The 24111-nt window shown below is 39.4% G+C and overlaps 1 protein-coding gene across 1 annotated transcript; it reads right to left on the reverse strand.

The window, feature by feature from the left end:
- Nucleotides 1–1365: 1365 nt before the first annotated feature.
- LOC143280031 (deubiquitinase MYSM1-like) lies at nucleotides 1366–22157 on the reverse strand. Its single transcript, XM_076584494.1, is given in 17 exon segments — nucleotides 1366–4483; nucleotides 4796–4956; nucleotides 5261–5393; nucleotides 5874–6001; nucleotides 6934–7120; nucleotides 8059–8169; nucleotides 9370–9447; nucleotides 10488–10597; nucleotides 11199–11329; nucleotides 12225–12408; nucleotides 12901–13399; nucleotides 13401–13745; nucleotides 15074–15172; nucleotides 16024–16177; nucleotides 17176–17246; nucleotides 17850–17943; nucleotides 22102–22157. Coding segments are annotated over 17 exon segments (2751 nt in total). The 5' UTR covers nucleotides 22152–22157; the 3' UTR covers nucleotides 1366–4267.
- Between the last annotated feature and the right edge of the window lie 1954 nt (nucleotides 22158–24111).

Genomic DNA, 24111 nt, shown 5'->3' on the forward strand with positions numbered 1-24111 from the left:
GATCTCAACTCACTCCGGACAAATAGTTCTCTCCCTTGCTTTTCCCTGCAGACAACCCATTTGTTAGAGTTAGGAAAAAAAACAAAATCACAAAAAATAAAAAACATAAACTGAATGAAACTCACTGTACTTGACCCACTGACCCCTCTCCACACGTTGTGTGAATGCCCACCCTCCTCCCTCTTCACTGCTCTCAGAAGCTGTCACTATCTCATCTTCTTGCTGGTAGTTTTCTTCACTGCAGATACTTTATTCAATGTCTTCATCATCCTCGTCGATGTTGAAATTTTCAGTCTGAAGCATTTCAATCATTTCAGCAGCAGTAAAAGCCACTGTCGTGATCTTGTTTGCTCCAAAAATTTCCACTTGAAACAGCATCCAAAAAATGGCTGGCCTTGATTTCTGGCATTCTGTTATGGGAAACAGTGATGAAGAAGTATTGGATTTTGAAGGATTTACTGCAGAAGACTTCATAAAAGTGCAGCCAACTGATGCCGAGAGTGACCTGGATATGGACTGGGATGAAATCATTGAGATGATGAACGAAATGTCCGAAAGTTCGGAAGAAGAAGAAGATTTCCAGGAACAGCCTAATGGAACGTGGTCTGATGCTTTCCAAAACAACGATGTCAACGAATTTTGTGAAGATGTGAGGCCAGAACACACACTTCCAGTTGATTCACAACCACTGGACTATTTTCATGTTCTTGTGCCAGAGTCGTTCTTTCAGACTTTGGTGGATAAAACGAACCTGTATGCAGAACAAATCCAGGAAGCGAAAGGGAAAGTTGACACACATGGCGCCCAACGAATGCTAGTGAAATAAGACTTTACACTGCGATTGCTGTCATGACGGGGATCCTCAAACTTTCCAGGCAGCGAATGTACTGGTCCACAGACGATAATAGTGCACATGTCATCAGTTTCAACCTTGATGAGCGAAAATCGCCATGCAAAAATCGGACAATATTTACATCTGAACGACTACACAAAATTCATTCCTCGTGGTCAACCAGGGTATGACCCCCTCTTCAAAATTCGCCCACTGCTGGAAATTGTGAAAACATCATTCCCTGAACACTACAAGCCAGGCAGAGAAATAAGCATTGATGAGGCAATGGTGAAGTTCAATGGGAGACTCCACTTCAAACAATACATACGTCAAAAGCCAACACCATGGAGAATCAAGGTTTGGTGCTGCTGTGAGCCAAGGAATGGCTATCTTCTTGACTTTGACATCTACACTGGCAAGACTGGCCACACTGCCAAAGACAAGTTCTCTCTTTTTTTTTCTTTTTTTTTTAGTGTGTGTGTGTGTGTGTGTGTGTGTAATTGCTTGTGTGTATGTGTAAAATAAAAGTGTGTGTGTGTGTGTGTGTGTGTGTGTGTGTGTGTGGATGTGTGTGTGTAATTGCTTGTGTAAGTGAACTTTGTGTGTGTGAAGAGAAGTGTCAGTGCACAAGCGTCTATGTGTACTGACTCAGTTATTTATTATTTCTAATCCTTCCACAGGGGGGGCTTGGTCATCATGTGATGACAGTCAGAAAAAATTACCTGGAAAAGAATCACCATTTTTTTTTTCGACAATTTCTTCACCTCCCCAACCCTTCTGAAGGAGTTGCTGCAGAAGAGGACCTACTCCTGTGGGACCTGTAGGGTGAACTGCAAGGGCTGGCCCAAGGGCCTCGTCTTCACCCAAAAAACAAAGAAGAGCCAGAGGATGAAGCCAGGTGAAGTGTGGATGCGACAGGATGGGCATCTGGTTGCAACTGCGTGGCAGGACAAGCACACTGTCACTGTCAGAAATTCAGCCCGAGATAGGAACTGCCATGTGCAAATCAGGAAGAGGTAGGTCTATGCAGTTTATTTTTGCAGTGCATACAACATTCATTTCTTTTCAGATCACACTTTATTTCAATTCAGTTTAGCAATAACATATTCACACATACACACATACATGCATGTGTGCATACACATATACTCAAAAAGATTGTTTGCTTTTGTGTGTGTGTCTGTGTGTGTGTGTGTGTGTGTGTGTGTGTGTGTGTGTGTGTGTGTTCTGCAGGACCCAGAATTGAGAAAGCCATCCCACAGCCAATCCTGACATATAACCACAACATGGGTGGTGCTGACTTGTTCGACCAGATGCGGGGATACTTAAATGTCTGGGAAGGCAGTGTAGAAAATGGTGGAGGTATCTCTTCTGGTTTTTCATGGAAGCAGCATTTTTGAATGCCTTCATCATTTTCAAGAACAGCACACAGCCAAAACCAAGGAGCAGCAAATTCCATGACCCTTTGTATTTTCGTCTTGGCCTTTTTGACAGTTTGGTAAAGGGGAACGTGGTGACCAAGTGACAAGTTCAGCAGCCCATGTCTTTCGCTGGAAGAGCCATTTCAGATCCAGCAGAGCATGCAGTGAACAGAATGATAGGCAGAAAAAAAACATGGTGTCCACTGCCAAAAGGAAGGCAGATGTGCCCCCAGTGGAAGAGGTGTACAAACTGTGTATGGCTGTGTGTCCACCTGTGCAAAGGCCTTTGCTTTGCGCAGTTCCATGCACAGCTCCTCCAGTGAACCACAAGTTCTTTTTTTCTTTTTCTTTTTTCTTGTTTTATTTTGATAATGAGATGAAACTTGAATTGTTTCATTCATCGGTTTTCTCCCTACCCGGTTTAAGGGGGCTACTTTAAACTTGTCATATAGCAAGATCAGTATTCATGCAACAAAAAAACATTTTTTTTATTGAACAGTTTCCTTTCTTCTAATTTAAAATGTTTCCTTTCTTCTAATTTAAAATGAATTTTAAATAACATGACTGTGTTAAAATTACGGAGTTATCTCCCTTACGGTATGTTTTCAGATAAAAATATGGTATGTTTTCAGATAAGTAAGTGCAAATTGGTGCATGCACAAGAGGGTTAATTCAATCTATCCATGATCAGTCTCAACGTGCTCTGCGTTTTCTCAGCCCTGCTAGTCAGCAGTGCACAAGTCGCCCTCCTTTATCCCTTTCCCCATCCCCACTCTATCCCTTTCCCTATGCCCACAATTTCAACGAACGAGTGTGCTCCCTCTCAGGGAATCCAACACGGACTTAGTCCTCCACTTCGCACACTCAGTCTGCTCCTACATCTCATATGTCTGTGATGGTGGCTGTGGCCACAAACCACATGCCCCTCGTGCAGCATGCCCCGACTGTCTCGCGTCTGACAGCGACTGTTTCGGGTAGGGATGCCCTCCCTCTTGGTAGGGAGGAAGATGAACCACTAGAGGACACACACGCCCACACGCGTGCACCCTCCCCTTGCTCTGAGTCTCAGATTCAAGGTAAATTAACCCATTCAATGAGCATTTTCAGCTTCCTTCTCCACATTCCCACACAAGTTATACACATTTTAGTTTTAATTCAATTACCTATCACTGGTTTTAGTATTCAGAATTTTCTGTTCATCATTATGCTGTTATGCTGTTCTGACAAAATCTTCTTGGCAGAGTCGAGTCCTCTTTCCTTCAATTCTGCTGGCAGTCAGAGAGTTAAAAAGTGCCCAGACTACAAAGAATTCAATCCACAATTTCAATTTTCTTTTTTCACTGTATGTCCCCAAGGCATCTACAATTGTTCTGACAGTACAATCCATTGCCATGACTGACTGATCAGTGACTCGAAGATCAAAAGATCTGAATTTACCTCATAATCAAATGCCACTGGACAGGAGACATTCCTCCACACAACAACAAACCACAAGTGGTCACACAACGCATACACACAAACAACTAACGAGCATATATTCACACACACACATACACACACACACACACACAGAAACCCACACTGGCAAACAAGTATTATATAGGAAATGCCCAGTCCCCCCTTCATGAAGTCACAATCTCACTCAATGCTGCCTGAACGAGCACAATCCATAAAACGAACCCTGCTTACACTTTCACACCCTGAATGTTTGTATGACACATCCCTGCATTACTGAACAATACATATTACAAATAAAACAAACAAACAAAATGACAATGAAAGATCTTTGCACAACCCAGCAGGTTTTACAATCTGGAACTTTTTTGGTCACTGTTCTAGCTGTGCGTCAAGGATTTATTGCCCAATTATTTTTTTCACCCTCACACTGCCTTGCACACCACCGTCTGCTAACCACACCGTCACAACTATGAAAGGATCAACATCAGAGTTTCTCTCACCGAGCCTTTTGAGTATTGGTATGCATACATACATCAACCTGTCAGCATTCACTTTGTCAAACCTGAACGTCTTCATCGGAGGGGGGTATAGCCGATGTGGTGGGGGTGATCTTGATGTCGGCAGTGGATGCTGAGGAAGAGGAGGAGGAGGAGGAGAACTTGTCGATAAAGATCTGCTCCAGCCAGTGAAGCACGTCATCCACTTTGCGACGATGGTCGTGGATTGTCTTCTCCTCTGGGGGCTCCAGGCGATGTTTGACCGACTGCAACATCTGGCCGCAGAGATTCAAGACTGGTTTACTGTCCATATGCAGGTATCTTACAGAAATTCACAATTCGTCAAGTGCAAAATTAAAATAAAAGTTATCATAAACTTAAGCTGAGTGTGTACATTAAAATACAAGAATACTTTATGATCTCTAAAAGAAAAAAAAAATTGACACACTTGCTGATAAAAAGGTGGCATATAAAATGTTGACATCATGTCCACAGTACAGCAGAGAGTTTTATCTCTGCACAAGATTCAGCTTTTAAATATTTAAATACTTAATCATTATCCATATAATCATTATTACTATGATTACCTTGGAGAGGCAGGTGATGCCGAGGGAGGACTTGTACACACAGGACAGTCCCACACGGCTGCTGTATGTGGCGTACTTCTCGGCCAATTCACTGGCTGGGCCCAGGATCTCTCGCATGTTGTCCCTGTACACCATGCTGTAGCTGAACTGGTAGGGTGTGTCTGAAACATGCCACAACCCCACGTGATAACAATAACAATGTACATTTCAAAAAATATCTTAATGTTACTGACTGAATTTCATCCTGTGGAATGTAAAGATGTCTCTTCTTAAAAAAGCGATGTTTGTAGATAAATTCTGATATAACTGCAGCAGAGATAACAAAGGAATATTTTCTGAATTTAAACTGGTTAATAATGGTATATTCTTACTGTTAAAACACAGAATCACTGCTCCAGAAGGCAGACAGACTGACAGACAAATAGACAGATAGAAAAAAAGATACAGATAGACAGACAAACTTACTACAGAGGTATTCCTTTGCCACCTCATCACTGATGGTGAGGCAGCGGATGTCTGACACGACACTGTTGTTGTGAGGACTGTAGGGACTGATGATCAGACCCACAAAGTGGTTTCCCCCTTTGGCAAACCAGTACTGAAAGCACACCAATACCACGTCCACGTCATTCCCATGTTGAAAACATATACTCAATTAACAACACAACAAAGAGAATGATATTAGATATATGTATAAAGAGAAAGAAAATCAAAACCACCATCATCAAAATTACAAATGGTCTTCCGACTTGCACAGAAACTAATTACCCAGATATAATTTCAGATATAAGTTGTTCGCATCTCGGAGGACAGGCTCCTCGACAACCACATGACTGCCAATGTCTTTTATTGAACTCTATACATTATGATGATCCTTATCTGACTGCTCTTGTATTTCATTTGATGTTCTCCATGCCTCTGTCTGGGTAAGTAAAAGTAAAAACAAAAAAAAAAGAAGCATGTCTTGCTGTAAAAGATTGACAAAAACATTCCTCTCACACCAATGAGATACACCTCCAAACCAAAAGCACTGCAAAGAGATATTGAGAGTAGAATCATGTAACAGAATAAAGCTTACCTGGAACTTTTGCTGTGTCTCTATGTCACGCACAGAGGGGCTGGGAGCAAAGGTGGGGTGGGAGTGGTACCACCCCACCACCCGCATCCCCACATCCTCTATCTGCTCACTGGCATGGGTCTGCGACACTGCACATAGTAATCAAACAGTCCACACATGTATGTCTCTTCACAAAGACATGAGTTTGCAACATTGTAAATGATAACTAAACAGTCTGTACATGTATGTCTCTTCCTGTAGACAGGAGTTTGCGACACTGCAAATGATAATCAAATAGTCCCTACATGTACGTCTGCAAACAGATACGAGTTTGAACATTGCGAATGATAATCAGTCCACACATGTACGTCTTTTCACACAGACATGAATTAGCACACTGTACATGATAATCGAACAGTCCGTACATGTACGTCTCTTCACACAGACATGAGTCTGCTAAACTGCAAATGATAACCAGTCAGTCTGTAGATATACGTTTTTTCACATCAACATGAGTCTGCAAAATTGCAAATGAGTACCAAACAATTCATGTATGTGCACTTGTCTGTACAGCAGTCAATAATATAAATGATGACAAGGAAGTGGGAGAGACAGACAGGCAAACAGAAAGAAAATACACTGAACAAAAACAAAAAACAACAACAGCAGACAAACATTTTACACTAAAATCTTCCAAATAAAGACAATGTCCATTAACTCTCTCTATACGAACAACAAAAAAGTGATCGATGCCAGCATTCTGCCACTGCTGACATTATCCTAATACAACCAGACGGTTCTCGTGGTGAAGGGGTGGATGGAGACAAAGAACATCGCATTTCTAATGACGGAAGCTACAGGCTGGGCCACTGAAGATGCCCACTAGTCATCAGACTTTGGGGAGGCAGGGGGGGGGTGGGGGGTGAGCTAGGGGACGGAAGAAAGGAAGAAGGCTAGCTGTCCTGAGTTAATACACAAGCAAACAGACAAGGAATTGTCAATGTGGGAGTGGCAGCTCAAGAAATGCAGATGAAGAAGAACCATCATCATCAACAGGTGTGTGCGAGTGTGTCCTGATTACCTGGGTCCATCTCGCACTGCATGCCGGTGCTGATGCTCTTGCAGGGGATGGCCATGCTGATGGTCAGACAGGAGGTCCCCTCATCGTAGCGCCCGCCCAGCATGCCAATCACCTCCGTGCGGGAGATGTGGGCATGGATGTCCATCACCGCCATTGCCGTGCTCATCACCTCCAGCTGGAATGGTGCCTTTGACACAGGACATTGAATAATTATCATCACTGTATCCATAACCTGAGGGTCCTAGGTTCGAATCTCGGTCATACAGCCTGGTGGGTAAAGGGTGGAGATTTATCCGATCTTACAGGTAATCATATGTGCAGACCTGCTTGTGCCTGAACCCCTTTCATGTGAAAACACAAGTAGAACATCAAATACACACGATAAGATCCTGTAATCCATGTCAGCATTCGATGAGTTATGGAAACGAGAACATACCCAGCATGCACACCCCTGAAAAATGGAGTGTGGCTGCCTACATGGCGTGGTAAAAATGGTCATACATGTAAAAGCCCACTCGTGTGCATACGAGTGAACGTGGGAGTTGCAGCCCATGAATGAAAAAGATCATCATTGTATTCATAACAATAATTATTAGTACCAAACATGATTTTTCTAGAATAATTATTTACACACGACTTTTCTTCCAGCAGGAACAGAGCTAGGTGAAAAGAATATACAGATTATTCAATAATCAGAATCATTATATCTATAATGATAAAAATCATTATCATAGTATCGATTTTTACATATGATTTCTAACAGACATGGAGGAGAAGGGAAGGGGTGAAGGGAAACACAGATCATTAAACAATTTAATCATTATATCTATGATACTAATGATCATAATATCAATAATTATAAATGATTTCTGATAGGCATGAAGGAGAAGGGAAGGGGTGAAGGGAAATCTGATGGGGAATCTGAATATCTGGAAAAAGAAAATTCAACATAATAAAATCTCAACAACAAAAATACAAAAAAAACAAAAAAAATAACCTCCTCTCAAAACACACACACACCTACATATATACACATATACAAACATAAACTCCCTCTCTCTCACACGAAAGCCCAGTTTGAAACACGAGTCAAGTGATTCACACACGACACGCAGAGCAGCCAACCTGTTTGTCTTGTGAGAACAGCTGACAAGGCACTAGTTTGAAGGGGTCGTACACGACTTTGCGGTTCCTGCCACTCTTGAGTCTGCTGGGGTCTTCCTCCTCTGGCTTGTGCTGAAAACAGTGCATTCCCTGTCACTTTATCAAAGCACCACTGACACACACACACACACAACACACGTACAAAAACAAACAACAACAAAATAAAAAACTTAAATCATACAAGCAACCTTAACATCTCTGTGACAGAATTCTTAAAGCTGTACCATTTTCACTCCACAACTCAACCACATAACAACCACATTATTTCTGACAGAAATTCACTCCCATTCTATTCAAGAAAGTGAAAGAAGACATTCATCTCTGAACAAAAATCAAAACAATTAAATCAAACGAGCAACCTTACCATCACTGAGACAATTCTTCAAGCCGCACCATTTTCATTCCACAGACTTACAACTAAACCACACAGCAACCAAATTATTTCTGACAGAATCTCGCTGCCATCTTTTTCAAGGAAGTGAAACTGACATTCATTTCTGAACAAATATTAAAACAATTAAATCAAACAAGCAACTTTACCTTCTTTCAGACTGAATTCTTTAGACAGTACCATTTTCACTCCACAGACTAAGAACTAAACCACACAGCAACCACATTATTTCTGACAGAAATTCACTGCCATTTTATTCAAGGAAGTAAAACCGACATTCACCTCTGAGCAAAATTCATTTAAAAAAAATAAATAAATAAAATTTATTTAAAAGTTACAAGCCTGAATTGAAATGTCTGACTTTTTTTGTCACAACAGATTTCTCTGTGCGAAATTCGGGCTGCTCTTACAGGGAACAGAGTGTCACCACAGGGCAGTATCACTCTTCCCCCCCCCCCTCACCCCCCCCTTTTTTGGGGGCTGCAAGTGTACTTGTTTCACTTTTGTTAGAACTAAAGTGGCCTTTTCTGTTGGATTTTCATCAGGGACAACCCCTTTGTTGCCATGATACGGGACCTCAGTTTATAGTCTCATCCAAAGACTATATTGTAAATTTTGTAGTTATTTGTTTTATTGTTTGATGTTTGAACCTCCCTCTGCTCATGGGCATTTCAATACCTGTGACATTTGTTGACTGAGCTGGACCTGGGTGAATTAGTATCTTTAAATTAATGTTTTAGCTGACCTCTTAACATTCTTTTGGGTTCCCTTCACAACTGGTTTTAAGAAGTGACAGGTATTCAGCCCTGAAATAGCCCCTTTGCAGTCGGCTGGGCTGTAAGCAACATAGCTGGATACGATCAGACATGCTGTGAGCTCACCTCTATCGTTTTGCCCTCCAGTTCCTTCTCGTCCACCCATAGACCGCTGGCATCACGAATCCGTCTCTTCCGCGGCCTCTGAAACATCCAAGGCATCACACACTTCAATGACAACTCATCCTGGACAAAAACAACTGCAATGGAAGAGTTCGTTTCTCAACGAGGCCTCACTGCATTCAGAAAAATCCATAACACTACACTATACCTGCTAGAAAAATGCCTGACCAGCAGCATAACCCAACACTCGTAGCCAGGCCTTGACTGCAGGCTATACGTATGTACATGTACCTACCATAGCATATTTCTTTGACAGAATTTTGCCAGAAGACAACCCTCTATTGTTATAATAACATAACAACAATAATAATGCAACATTTTTATATAGAACACAATCTTGTATAATTCAATTCAATGTGTTGTACACTCCACTCACACCAATCAACTACTGCATGCTCAAATTCAATGTGTTGCACACTCCACTCACACAAATCAACTACTGCATGCTCTAATTCAATGCGTTGTACACACCACTCACACAAATCAACTACTGCATACTCATCAACAGCCATCCACAGACACACAACAGAATAGTATGCTTGGTATAAAAAACAGAATAAAAAAGTCTTGATACTAATCTTAAACTCACCCAGTATTGGAGTGTTACACAGACTGAATGGCAGAATTTCAAATTTCAGGGGGGCTGTGAAACTAACACCATGTTTCCCAACCATTTTCATTCCACATTTCTGAAGGTTTATTACTTTTAAGAATTTTTCACTTGAAGAACAAAGAATATGAGGAGAGTACTGGGATTGTTTAAGTATCGTGATATGGTAAGTGCTTTATTTAGCTATTGTGATGTATGATTTGCATATTAAGTGTTGTGTTGTGTGTGATAACTGCGTGTGTAGCATTACCATGAATATAAACTGGTGTTTGAGTGTTTGGCTGGATGCCTGTGCAGGGTTATGCATGAACATTTTCATTTCTGTCCACACATTACTTTTTACACAGCATGGAGCTAACGACCACATTTTACATGAAAAGACACTACATAAATAAAATCATTATCATCATTATTATCAATTCTCATTTTTTTTCTTTCCAAATCATCATACCATGGCATCCAGTTTAGCAACAGACAGGACTGTGTGTTGTGCTTTGCCCAAGTGTCGCAGTTTGGGCAACGTAGTCATGCCTCTGCCTGGGTTGTTGTACGACGCTTGTTCTGTAACACACATACATATGAACTGCGTGGAAAATTGCTGCTGATCCATACACCATTTTAATGGATTGGATTGGACTGCATTGTGTTGTATTGCATTTTATTGTATAGTACTGTATTGTATTGCACTGTTTTGTCTTGTATTTTTGTCCAAACAGATTTCTCTGTCTGAAATTCTAGCGGCTCTCCCCAGGGAGAGTGCATCCCCACAGTGCAGTGTCGCCCCATTTTTCCCAGCCTTTTTCTGTGTGCATGTATATTTGTTTTTCTATCAAAGCAGATTCTTCTACAGAAATCATGCAAGGAACATCTTTCGTTGCTGATGGTTCTTTAACAAGTACTTAGGGCATGCTGCTCACAGGACCTTGGTTTGTCGTGTTATACAAAGGACTACCACCCAAACCACCACACATCTGCACACTCAAACATACACCACTGTATATTTTCCAAAAAGAAATTAAAAAAACCAACAACAACAAATTACCACAAGCTGATGACCCCAATTTTCTCCAGGTAAGCATGGATTCTAACAATATAGTTGATATCACACCATTGTGTGCTTTATAAAAAAAGAAATCAAAACAAAACAAACAAACCAATTTACCACAACCAAAGTTGATGGCCCCAATACACTCCAGGTAGGCATGTATCCTCCCTATACAGTTGACATCCCCACAGTTCTTCAGGCCCGGCCGCACCGATGTCTTGTTCAGATAGCTGGGTCGCGACTTCTTCCTGAAACACGCCACTCCACTTTTATACAATGCTTTTTTGGTCGTTTTTTGTTTGTTTTTGTTTTTTCATACACAACAGACGAAAAACAACAGACCAGAAAAAACTGACATGGCTGTGAACAAAGACTTAGGTTTGAAACAGACACTATGCTTGTCTTTTTATCATTTTAATAAAATCAAAAGGTTGTCCAGACACATCATGTAGTGATCGCTCAAGTTGTGTGTCCTTTCAGTAACAAAGAACAAAGACTTAGTTTTGAAACAGATGTTATGCTTGTCTTTTTACATTTTAATAAAATTTCATAAAAGGTTGTCCATGAAGTGGTCACTATTGTATTATGTCATTTCATATTGATGATTGAGTGTTAACCCCTTGCCTACTGCTGATGAGTATCCTGCTCACTCAGTGACGGGTTGTCACCTCGCTGAGACAAGACTGAATTAACATTTAACACGTCCGGATGTCAGTCACCTTTTTTTTTTCTTTTTTTCTTTTTAAATCTCAGCTTCTTCCTTCTGGGACAGCATTAATTTTGTTCAGCAAAACCAGTAATGCCACTTAATATTAAACAAAGTGCACTAACAGACTTGAGATTCATGCCACATGGATTTAATTTGATTAAAGTTCAGCAGTCAAGAGGTTAAAAGACTCGGTTTAACTCAGATACAATTCAATACTGTGTATGCTTACTCCTCTGTGTTGCGCCAGTGTTTTTGTCTGATATATTCCGTAAGTGCACGAGTGCTCCAAATATCCTTTATTATCATTTTCTTCTATTGAAACCATTCTGATTTCATGTGCTCATAGAACAGCAAATCCTGCATTCATGGTCTATTCAAATTCTACGCAAGCCTAATCAAGGTCAGAAATGGTTACAACGGGCACAGGCACATACCAACAATCCAGAATGTAGTTTCTGATCTTCAAGTATCTTTCCGGTGTTTTGAGAGGGCGTCCATCGAAGAATTCTGTATGCACCATCTTCTCCTCGTCCGTAATACTGTCAGTGTGAAGCTCCCTGTCCTCAATGGGGATAGGGAACTCAAAGATCTCTCCACCAGATGCTGTTACACCGTTCACTGCCACATACATTGACAAAACCATATATATCTGTGAACACACACACACAAAAGAAAAAAAAGGATTTCTCCTGTATGGGAGGTAATGAAGTATTATGTGCTCCGCATTAATTTACAATACTGTTGAATAACATACTGTTACACATATGACTACATTTATCTGGAATATGATATATCATTCCTACTTCAGTGCATGTTTATCTGTGATTATTTTATGTAAGGTTTCTATCAAATTACCTATCAATACAATTAAGCATACTAGGTCTTTTGTGTATTCATATTGAATGACAGTGATATGTGTATACTGTTTACCACAAATAAATAGCTTCACACCTGCTTAAACCTTTTAACCACACATGTATGACAGACTCTTACCTATATGTTTCACTTCCTGGTTAAACCTTTTAACCACACATCTGTACAGCAGACTTACTTATGTGTCTCATACCTGGGTAAACCTTTTAACCATACACCTGTACAGCAGACACTCACCTATGTGTTTCACTTCCTGACCCTCTGCAACCTGCTGCTCCATCAGTGCTCCTGGCTCCTCCTCCACCACCCCTCCACCAGTCACCCACTCCCCCTCCCTCTCCTGCTGCACACTGCTGCTGCCCCAGGAACTGCCAGCACAGCCAGACTGCTCTGCCGAATGCTCCTCCCCACGGTTTCTCTCTCTGCTGTCGGGAACTGGCTGATCGGGGCAGTCGTCCTCGTCTTCAAACACATCTTGTTCATGTGAGGGTTTGTCCCGCACAGCACCTTTGGCCTGTGCCAGTAACCGGTTGTAGACAGAGCTGGGAGAGGTGGAACGACTCTGTAGGATGGTGTTCTCGCCCTCATCATCGTTCTCTATATCGATGTCGACCTCGCTTTCTGAATCGCCGGTGCATTCTATCACAGTGGAGGTCTGCAAAGCACTTGTGGAAGCTTGGCTAGGCAGAAGTCTGAACAGAGGTCCTCTCTTCTCCTCCTTCAATGATGCTTGCACTAATCTGTGTTGATTCAAAGCCATTGATGGAAGGTGGAGCAGAAGTCAGATGAGTTGGGTCCAACAAAGACCTTGCCCCTACTGTTGCACAGGTAACAGCTCGCTTCCTGGATTTACCAGCACTCACAGCTTTCTTTTTGCCAGACTTTGGCCTGCCTTTAACAGGGGGGTGGGAGCGAGCAATGATCGTTGGACGGGCAGTAGACACAGCATACTCTACGTCCGTAAAACAGCTTGTTGATGGCATCACTGTGGCTGCTGATGCAAACACATCGTCTGAGGGGGACACAGGTGACACCGGTGCGGGAAGGTTGGGATCAGAGACAGCTTGTGTCACCCCCTTTGCCTGTGAAACAAATACATATTTGTACCACTGTCACCCTGTATCATTAATCTAAAATGAAAAAGTGCATGCGTTTGATCAAGTTGATGTTGCAAAATTACACAATCTACCGAATAAAAAATTACAATCTACCTTTTCCACTTGAAGAAAAGATACACAGTTACGATATTGCTTTTACAACTGGTTGAACGAAAAAATATTCTCTACTGAAAGAATACAGTAAAGTTCGGTCTATTGAGCACACTGGTATATAAGCCGCACCCACTAAATTTTGGAAAAAATTTAACTTTATACATATATAAGCCGCACCAGTTTATAAGCCGCACTTATTTCCGGTACCGGAACACATACTGATACTACAGAAAAACTGTCGATACTGTTGGTTATGAAATAAACACAAGCGGGAACAACACAAAGAAAAGCAAGCGAAAATACTGCTAGTGCCATAAAAAAAATAAATAAATAAACACAACGAAAATAAGATCCATAATTTATGGATTGTCACATTTATTCAACGTCATCCTGCTCACTGAATCCACTAAAATCTTCGTCTTCAGTGTCCGAGTTGAAGAGAACCAGCACAGCTTCCTCCGCCATCTTGTCACTGACTTCAGCCTCGCTTTCACTTCATGAACATGAAGGTGGAGGTCGCTGCTGGTTCGTCGCTTGCACTGTCGTCTGCTAGGTTGATTGCCTTCAATTTGAAGACTGCATCATAGGCATATTGTCGCGTTTTCGGCATGATGAGGGTGTACGCTTGAGCAGAGTAGAACTGAATGCTGATCTGAAGGCTTTAATGTGTGCAGATTTGATTTATAAAATGTGAACAGTTAGCACACTATCCTGAAGCTCATCCAAAAATTCATGGACAGAAATCATGATTTTGGTGAGTTGAAGGGCAACTAAGAATAGACGAGAACGTGACACTCCCGGGATCGTTAAAATCCGCAAATAAGCCTATCATTGTATAAGCCGCAGAGGCTGAAGCTGGGGTAAAAAGTTGTGGCTTACAGACTGAACTTTACGGTAGTTACAGAATAACTGCTTTCCTGAGCATGTCACTCTGTCACGGCTATCCAATCATTCTTCAAGAAAATATCATGTAATGTGCATTCTCAACTCATTTCAGTGTTCAATAATTTTCAGTTAATAAACAGGATGACATTGTTCCTCACCTACGAGTTGAATATTTTAACAAATAAATCCATACCACATTTTCAGTTCTTAGTGCGTTGTCTGCTCATTTTCAGCTCTTATTTTCAGAGATTATTTTCAATAAGCAAAAATAAGAGATAAATGATAATTGCTACTGTGCATTATTCATGCCTCACCTTGGTTTTAAAGAACTGTTTGGCATAGTTTTTCACTTGTACACTGGTCCGTGAGGGAATGAGTTGAGATATCTTGCTCCAGCTGTGACCAAACTTCTCCTGCATCAAAACAGAAACAATGAAAAATTAAATAAGAAAGAAAACAAAAAATTAAAAAAAAAAATCACTTTTATCAGCATAGCTCTTAACATCCATCTAACTAATATTACGCTATCTTCTATGACTTGAAGTTGAACTGTTTTTAATAAGTTTATAATTATACACAAAATCTATAAAAAAAAATCAAAATAAAAATCCCTGCCTGATGTGTCAGAAAATAGTATAGTTATTTAACATAAAAAAACAAAAAAAACCAAGGTTCATAATTTTAGTGTATAGTGTATTCAAAATGTCTGACACTACAAATTTTACAATATACTGTAAATACACCATTTTCTTCATGTCAAATTCAGTGTAAAAATTCATCTTTCACATTTTGGAAAAATGTTCATGCTAAAGGAAATTGACTGCTAGCTGAAATGTCCATAAATTAACCAGACTTCTGCCAAATAGATGATACACATTCACAATCATGTTGTTGGTGAAAATAAGTTACCAAATGTCTGTTTTAAATACAAGAAAGTACTTGATTTGTTTTGTTTTTTATTCGAAGGTGTGGTGAGGAGGCATATGGATGACAGATATCTGAGACGAGACAAAAACTGGAGAGTGAGAGAAATGGGGAGATACCTTGAAACAGAATGATCACTGACAGAGAATTCTATGTGTTTTCTTAACATTTTATTTGCTTCCTGTTTGAATTTTTGGTTGTATTCCTACATTTTCATATCACGTTTTGTTCGTTTGCAACTCCTTCAAAATAATCATGTATTCATTCATTCATTTATTTCATTGTTCATCCTTTTATTCACCCAGTGACATACATCAGAACTTAACAATGAAAAACCTACCAGTCCTTCAACAAAGAGTTCTTTTTCCTCTTCAGTCCACTGTTGTTTGCTGCTGGTCTCCTGGCGTTTCTGTGGTTGTGAGGGGGCAGTAATAAGCAGCACAGATTTGTTGATCCCCAAATACTTGCCCTTCTTGCGCCCATTTATATACTGCCTTGCGCAGGTTAAGGAGCAACTCAAAATCTTGGCAATTACCACTGCCAAAAGACTAGTTCACGTTTTGTATTCCTTTGCAAAATAAAGGTATTCATGAATTTGAACAATGAATATACCACTGATGCCTTCTCATTCTTTTTAACACATTCACACACACGCTCACACACACAAAGTCAGGGATTAAACTTAACAGATCACACACACACAAGGTCAGGAATCCATCTTAACAGATCATAACTGACTACGGAACAAGAAAACTGGTCTCTTTAATTTCACGAACTAGCAACTGACATGAAAATATAATTAACATGTGCAGTGCAAATGTCTGAAATTCCAAATTTGTTTGATTTCTTAACCAGTCAATGTTAACATTTTCATCAGCATGAAGCAAAATGAATAAGGTTGGTGGATTTTATGCTCTTGCCGGTGTTGTGAAGAATGTTAATGCTTGCTTCCTCCTGACTGCTCACCCCCAAATTCACAAGAAGCACATTAATTTTCTTAACTCCTTGACTGCTGTGCCCGTTGAACTCAGGGTTATGGTGACATCACTGATGACAACAAAAGAAAGGAAATAAATGTGGAAGGCTGAAAATTCACACAATTGATGAAGAGTGGTATATCTCCACGCCATTTTCTCACTTTCTGGCTGACTGTTTTGGATACTGACTTGACCTGAAACACCACTTTCTGCTGCATTTTTTTTTTTTTTTTTGCTTGGTAGTCAAAGAGTTAATCACTTAATGCCAAATCAAAAGAACAAACCAGAAATACTAAAACCCACAAAATCATATGCTAAATGGCTGACCTCACATGCAAATATTGGAACAAAATGAGTGTTCGGTGTTCAACAAAATCACTTAATGCCAAATCAAAAGAACAAAGCAGAAATACTAAAACCCACAAAATCATATGCTAAATGGCTGACCTCACATGCAAATATTGGAACAAAATGAGTGTTCGGTGTTCAACAAATCATCAATATTCAAAGGATACTGCTCTTCCAGAAGCATTTTTTCAATGGTAGCTTTTGACTTCTCATCCATTCCATTGTCCAGAACCCAACCCTGTAATTAATGACATAACAGATTAACACATTATCATACATTTTCTTTTATTCGAATCAGACATAAATTTTCAATTATATGATCCCTAATACAATCATAACATAAAATTCAAGGCATGCACTGAAAACAATAGTATCAGTCCATAAAAGGTCATATTTTGAATATGTGAATGTCATTTTCAAAAATGTTAAGTCAGCTTCGAAATTTAAACCATCATAATTCCAGCAATTTACAAAACACAGCTAAAGTTAGGTAAAATCTCAGATTTTCTATGAACAGTGAGTTACCATTTGCAACTAATGCAAGCGTCATTTTTAATTCCTGTCACTTTGTTAACTGGCTTAATAAAACAGTCAACTTTACTTCTGATATATTATTTCAAAACAGTGTTAAAAACATGTTTTTAATTCTATATATCTATCCCACTATTCATTAACACAGGCATAAATAGCTCATACTAGTCATAGTCAAAAGGATGAAACTGAGATTTTGTTTTGGTTAAATTGGTGTGAAATGTTACTTCACCTAAATAACCACAAAAATCAATTACTTTAACAAAAAGAATATGTTGCTTTGCAAAATTTCCAAAAAGAAAATGCAAACCTGCTCAAGCATCCAAGGTGGATTGGTGAATTCTGGAAGCAGATTGGCACTTTTGGATGGGAGCTCATTTGCATCATACAGGCCACCACCACTCCTTCAGAAGTTTTAAAACAGATATGTGAATCAACAAAACAAAACAAAACAAACAAAACCAAAACAAAACACACACAACAACAGACAACTTATATACTAAATCAGAATGGAACACAGAGGATAACATCTCAATGTTTCATACCATTATCCTCTGCCAAGTCAGTTTTCAAAATGTCAAACAGGCGTATTTAAATGTATACAATTATACTTTTGTATATATAAATAATCCAAAGAAGCAGATTACTGTGGACTGTGACCCATACAGGAATTTGTCAGCCTCTATCAGTCCATGGTCTTCGACATAACCAGGGCCATGATGAGTCAGCAAAAAGACCCATTCTCCAAAAACAAAATGCCTGTGGAAAAAAGTATTTCTTCTTTCTCTCTCTAAACCTTCCCCCTCTTTTCCGCTAAGTGCTATTCTAAAAGGCAGTGGCTTTTCCACTGATAGTCAAGTTAATTAACTTCTACTGCAAAACTCCATTCCCGCCCACCCCTCACCCCCCGATGGCTCTCTAAGCGAATCATCACTCAGCATGTTTCAGTTTGCCAATCACAGAGCAGGATTCAGCATTCATTTCAAGTTTCAGTTTCTGTTTCAAGGAGGTGTCTTGTTGAGCATGTGGCAACACATCTGCTGGGGGAAAAAGCAACAGCAGATGCCTATCTTCGCAAAACCCAACATGCTTATCAAAAATAGATAAATCAATAAAAATTAAAATTAAAAAAAACTTGAAAAAATATATATCAATAAGGTCAAATAAAATGAAATATACTGATGTAGTGCTGGGAAGGATACACAGGAAGCAAAAGACTGAAATAAAAAACGTGGAAGTAACTGAAAGAAAATGGGGCCATACACACTGAATCCGTGCACTCCCATACATGCCCCAACCTACACAAGCATGCAAACACACACACACACAGATGCACAACGCATATATCAGGCATGAGATTGGGAAAGACCCCTGGTGGGGGTCCATGGGGCAACGCCCCTGGTCGGAGTCTGGGGGCGAAGCCCCCTAAAGCTTAAGGTTTTTCTCAATTTCAAACCATAAAATCTGCATTTTCGGGCCGCCAATGCTGCTGAGGTATTCCAACCCAGAGAATACAAAAAATCAGTCCAACTCTTCCTAAACTGAAGTGTTTTTGCTTTCAAACCTGTAAAAGTCAGCCTTGGGGACATGATTTTCAAAATCTTGTCTCATGTGTGTGTGTGTGTGTGTGTGTGTTCAACGCAACTCTCTGTGTGTATGTGAGAAAGAGAGACAGACACTAGACAAAGAGATTGAAAATGGGGGTCAGGCGGGACATGGGACTTATATACAACAATTTGCAGCCTCATCAACATGGGGGACCAACTGTGACAAACCAATGTACCCAGACCCCTCACTATCCACGCAAGCATATGATTCACAATCCTACATACCCCACCTCCCAGAACACACACACACACACACACACACTCAAAGCATTTCAATATCATGAATATACATTCAAAGCAGAAGCATCGTTAAGATGAGCTCATTGTGACTGAACAAGCCAGATTTATTAGCTATATTGAATTTTATACTGATTTCAAAGCTTTTTGGGAGCAATGTGTCAAACATTTAAACCATCTATACCCTAACAATATCCCTAACCCCCTCGGGGTGACAGTCAAAGGGTTGATCAGAGATTAAAAATATCTAAATGACCGTCCATCACTTTCACAGCTACCATCTTGCCTAATCAACTGTAGTGGAGTTTAGTTGGCCCCCAATCACTTTGACAGCCGATTCCATAGTATTAGGGTACACTAGTGACTTTAGACTAATAAGAGCCAATAGAAGAGTATCCACAATCATCAGTTTGATTTCGAAAACTGTTATGGTCTAGGTCTGATGGTTGGATGGATTAAAACCCCCACAAAAATCACTTTTAAAAAGAAAAAAGAGAAAAGAAAAGTTTTTCAAAACTACACTTGACCCAGCCAGTTAAGACACATTCACTGATTCAGAGGGACCAACATGATGCTGAGTCAGCAGGAATCCCTCAGGCTAAAAAAAAAAAAGAGAGAGAGAAAAAAAAATGAAGTTTAGAATGTTCTAATGGAAAACTGGAACAGGGGGCAGAGACTGCTTCCTCAGGCAGTGTGTTCCAGTCCTCGATGGTCTGCGGGAAAAATGCATTTCTCTGGTATTCAGTATGGCAGTGGACAGTAGAAAACTGCTGAGTGTGCCCTTTGTCTTTGACAATATTATTTTCTAAAAGTCGGGTATAACAGTAATTAAAAGTAAAACAGTAACAATAACAAGCTGTCATCAAACATTCCCAGACCTGCAAGACACCCTGAGGCATTTGTTGCACCAGAAAACAGGTAAAAAAATGAATGAAACTTTTGAAAGCTATCATTAGTCACACACAGTGTGTGTGAGTGAAGGCTTTGGTTGGTAGATTACTGAGGGAAATCAGCAACAACAAAAAACTGAGAGAAAAGAAAAAAAAAAATTGCTGGGAAGAAGATGATGGAGGCCCAATTAAAAAAAAAAATCAACGAAATTTTGCAGTGGGGAAAAGAGGAGGATGCAGACCCCACGAAAACAACAACAAACAAAAGGTGCTGCTGGGTCCGAAAAATGGTCTGCAATGACGCATTCATTCAGTACAGCATTCAAAGTAGGCTCAACGCTTTTTGGAAAGGCAGTTCAACTGTCTACAGTCCAGTTTGTTAGTCTGTAGGCATTATACTACCCATGCATGCCACAGTAAGAGTAGGTGCGTATCACTATGGACCATGTAAAGGCCAGAAGGCCTACAGACTGATTTTGTCAAGTTGAGTTCAAGTACAAGTCCGCAAATTAGTCAGTAGCCTAACGAACAAAGCTAAATGCTACGATAAAATTAGAAAGAAAAAAAATCTCGCAACAACTTATCGGCTTGTGTTCATGATATGGGTCGTTTCGAGTCATACCATCAAAGTCCATTGGAGAATCTATATATGTTAATGCTAAAAAATGTAAAGTACTTCATATTGGGAAATCAAACCCAGAGAAAGAATACATAATGAAAATCAGAGACAAAGAAATAAAAGTATCAAAATGTGATGAGGAAAAAGGCATAGGTGTCACATTTGACAAAAATTTATCATTTGACAAACATATAATAGTATAAACAAAGTGAACAGAATGATTGGAATAAAAGAGCATTTACATCTATAGATAAGGTTACTTTCTTACGGTAATATAAAACATTAGTTAGACCTATCCTAGAATATGGAAACACTGTATGGTACCCAACGCAAATAAAGCAGTCACAAGCCATAGAAAGGGCTCAAAGAAGAGCAACAAAGCTGATCTATAGCATAAAAGATTATTCATATCAAGAAATGTTAAAGTACTTACAACTACCATCACTTAAAGCAAGAAGAGTAAGAGGGGACTTGATACAGACATACAAAACAAATGGGTTTGACGATGTAAACAAAGCATGCTTTTTTTTGTACTCCAAAGGTAGACACTACAAGAAACAGTACAGACAAAATATTTAAACAGTATTCCAGAACAAATCTCAGAAAGTTTACATTTAGTAACAGAGTAACAAATTATTGGAACAAATTAACAAACAATATTAAACGTGCACCTAGTATAAATACTTTTAAGAACCTCATAGATAAACAAGAGTTATTGACAAAAACGAAATATGACTTTGATGGATAAAATGGCTGAGCTAGTCAACGACCTGACCAACAATGTAAAGGAGTAATCTTAAGAGGCATAAAATTAAAAAGCCAAAAATGGCTAAGTTGTATAAAACAACGCCCCAAAACCGGATCCTGATCCTGATTTCACGTCATTTCATATATGCCTGCACTGCAAGACACGATTTTTTTTCGTTTAGATAGGTCCCAGAATTTAGAATATCAAAATAGGATATTACTCACTACTGTATGCCCCTGTGATGGTGCTACGATTTTCGTGCTAGCTGTGGGAAAGAGAGATGATGGGACGACAACACTCAGCTGAAGTTTGCGAGATCATTCTGATTCTCTGGTTGACGAAGTGAAAAACAAAACAAAAGAACATGTCTCAGCTTCGTGCTCACAACTCTACATTTCTGTTGTTAAAATATAATATAACGAAAACAAATAAGTGCTAAAACTGCCGAAATAAATACTTACTCTAGCTTAAAATTGAAATCGCCTTCAACATCAATATCGTCGTCTGCCATTTTGAAACCTTGATGCGGAGAACTGAAAGAACTGTCTATTTACCGTACGGCCTCACAAGTATCCTGCTGTGCAAACGGCAGCGGCAATCATATCATATCATATCAATATCAAGGCGTGCAGGCCTGACAAGGCCTTTTGCCCGCTTGAAGTGGGGAAGAAAAAGAGAGTCCCCACATATGTCTGGTGCATTTTTCAACACTGAGTGCGCAATGCTTGAAAAATCAATAAATATGTAAACGAGTTTTGTATTTGAATTTTTAAAAATATCAAGATAATTTTTAAATGTATTCACTGTTCCTGCGGAAACAACGTCTTGTGACAAATTATTCCAAACATTTGTTACTCTGTTAGTAAAGAAATGTGCAAATCTGGAAGTTTTTACTGAAACTTTTAATAGTTTGTAGGCCGAATGGCCTCAGTCTTGTAGCACTGTTCTCATTCAATGTAAACAAAGAGTTTATAGTTCTGCTGTCATATAATCCATGAGTCATTTTATACATCACCACACAGTCTTCTATATTCCAAACTAGGTAACTGAAGTGCTTGCAACCTATTTTCATAGTCCATATCAGCAAAGCCAATGATTCCTTTAGTAAATCTTCGTTGAACATTTTCAATACTGTATTTATGTTTCACTAAGCCCGTATTCCAAACAACATTCCCATATTCTAAGACTGGCCTGACTAATGACTTAAATAATGGCACCATTATGTCTTTACTTTTACACTGTATATTCCCAACTAACATTCCAATCAATCTATTGGCTTTTTTTTTTTTTAGTGGTTTCATTAACATGAACATCAAAAGAGAGACCAGAGTCAACAATGACTCCAAGATCTCTCTCCGATGAAGTCTCCTGCAAGTCCGTACCATCCATATAATACTTATAATGTGGATTATTTCTGCCTACGTGTAAAACTTTACATTTATTGCTTTTAAATTTAATTTGCCATCTATCAGTCCAGTGTACTAAATTATCAATACTAACTTGTAACTTCAATCCACCAACATCAGAATGTACTTCCTCATAGATCTTTGTATCATCTGCAAAGATTTTCACAAAACAGTCTAGTATGTCAGGCATGTCATTTATATAATATACAAAGAGTGTGGGCCCCAAGACAATGCCTTGAGGAACACCACTACTCACCTTAACAGGACACGATGACTCAGTCCCTACTGATACATACTGTGTTCTCTCATATAAGAAGTCTTTAATCCATTCCAACAATTTACCACAAATACCGTACCCTTGCAATTTAACAATTAACCTATTATGTGGAACTTTATCGAACGCCTTATTTAAGTCCAGATAAATTGCATCCATTGGCTTATTGTTTTCAAGTGACTGCATCCAGTCATGTAAAGTATTCAGCAACTGAGTCACACAGGATCTACCACTGGTAAAGCCAAACTGATAATCAGACAGTAAGTCGTTATCAATCAAATGTTTATTCAAAGTATCACGTATGAAACCTTCAAAAACTTTACATACAACCGATGTCAAACTTACTGGTCGATAGTTTCCAGGGTCTTGTTTGTTACCTTTCTTAAATACTGGTTTTACTTTTGCTACTTTCCATGCTTATGGGATCTTACCATGTGATACAGTTTTAACAAACAGAATCTTTAAGGGAATAGCTAAACTGTTATGAATTTTTTTTTTTTTTTAAAGCAAATAAGGGTGTATTCCATCAGGACCAATGGCTTTATTCATCTTTAACTGTGGAAGTTCGTCACTAATAATCTTTTCTGAAACTTCAACATAATCTGTTGAAGCCTTGCATTCTGACTCAAAAGAAGGAATATTGGTGACATCTTCCACTGTGAAAACACTAGAGAAAAACAAATTTAGGACCTAAGCCTTTTCTTTGCCATTGTTAGTTAAAGTTCCACCAGGTGTGCTTAAGTTCGGAATAATCTCCTTTGGTTTAGTTTGTGATGCAGTATAATTAAACA

Source organism: Babylonia areolata, chromosome 3 (genome assembly GCF_041734735.1).
Source record: "Babylonia areolata isolate BAREFJ2019XMU chromosome 3, ASM4173473v1, whole genome shotgun sequence".
NCBI lineage: Eukaryota > Metazoa > Mollusca > Gastropoda > Neogastropoda > Buccinidae > Babylonia > Babylonia areolata.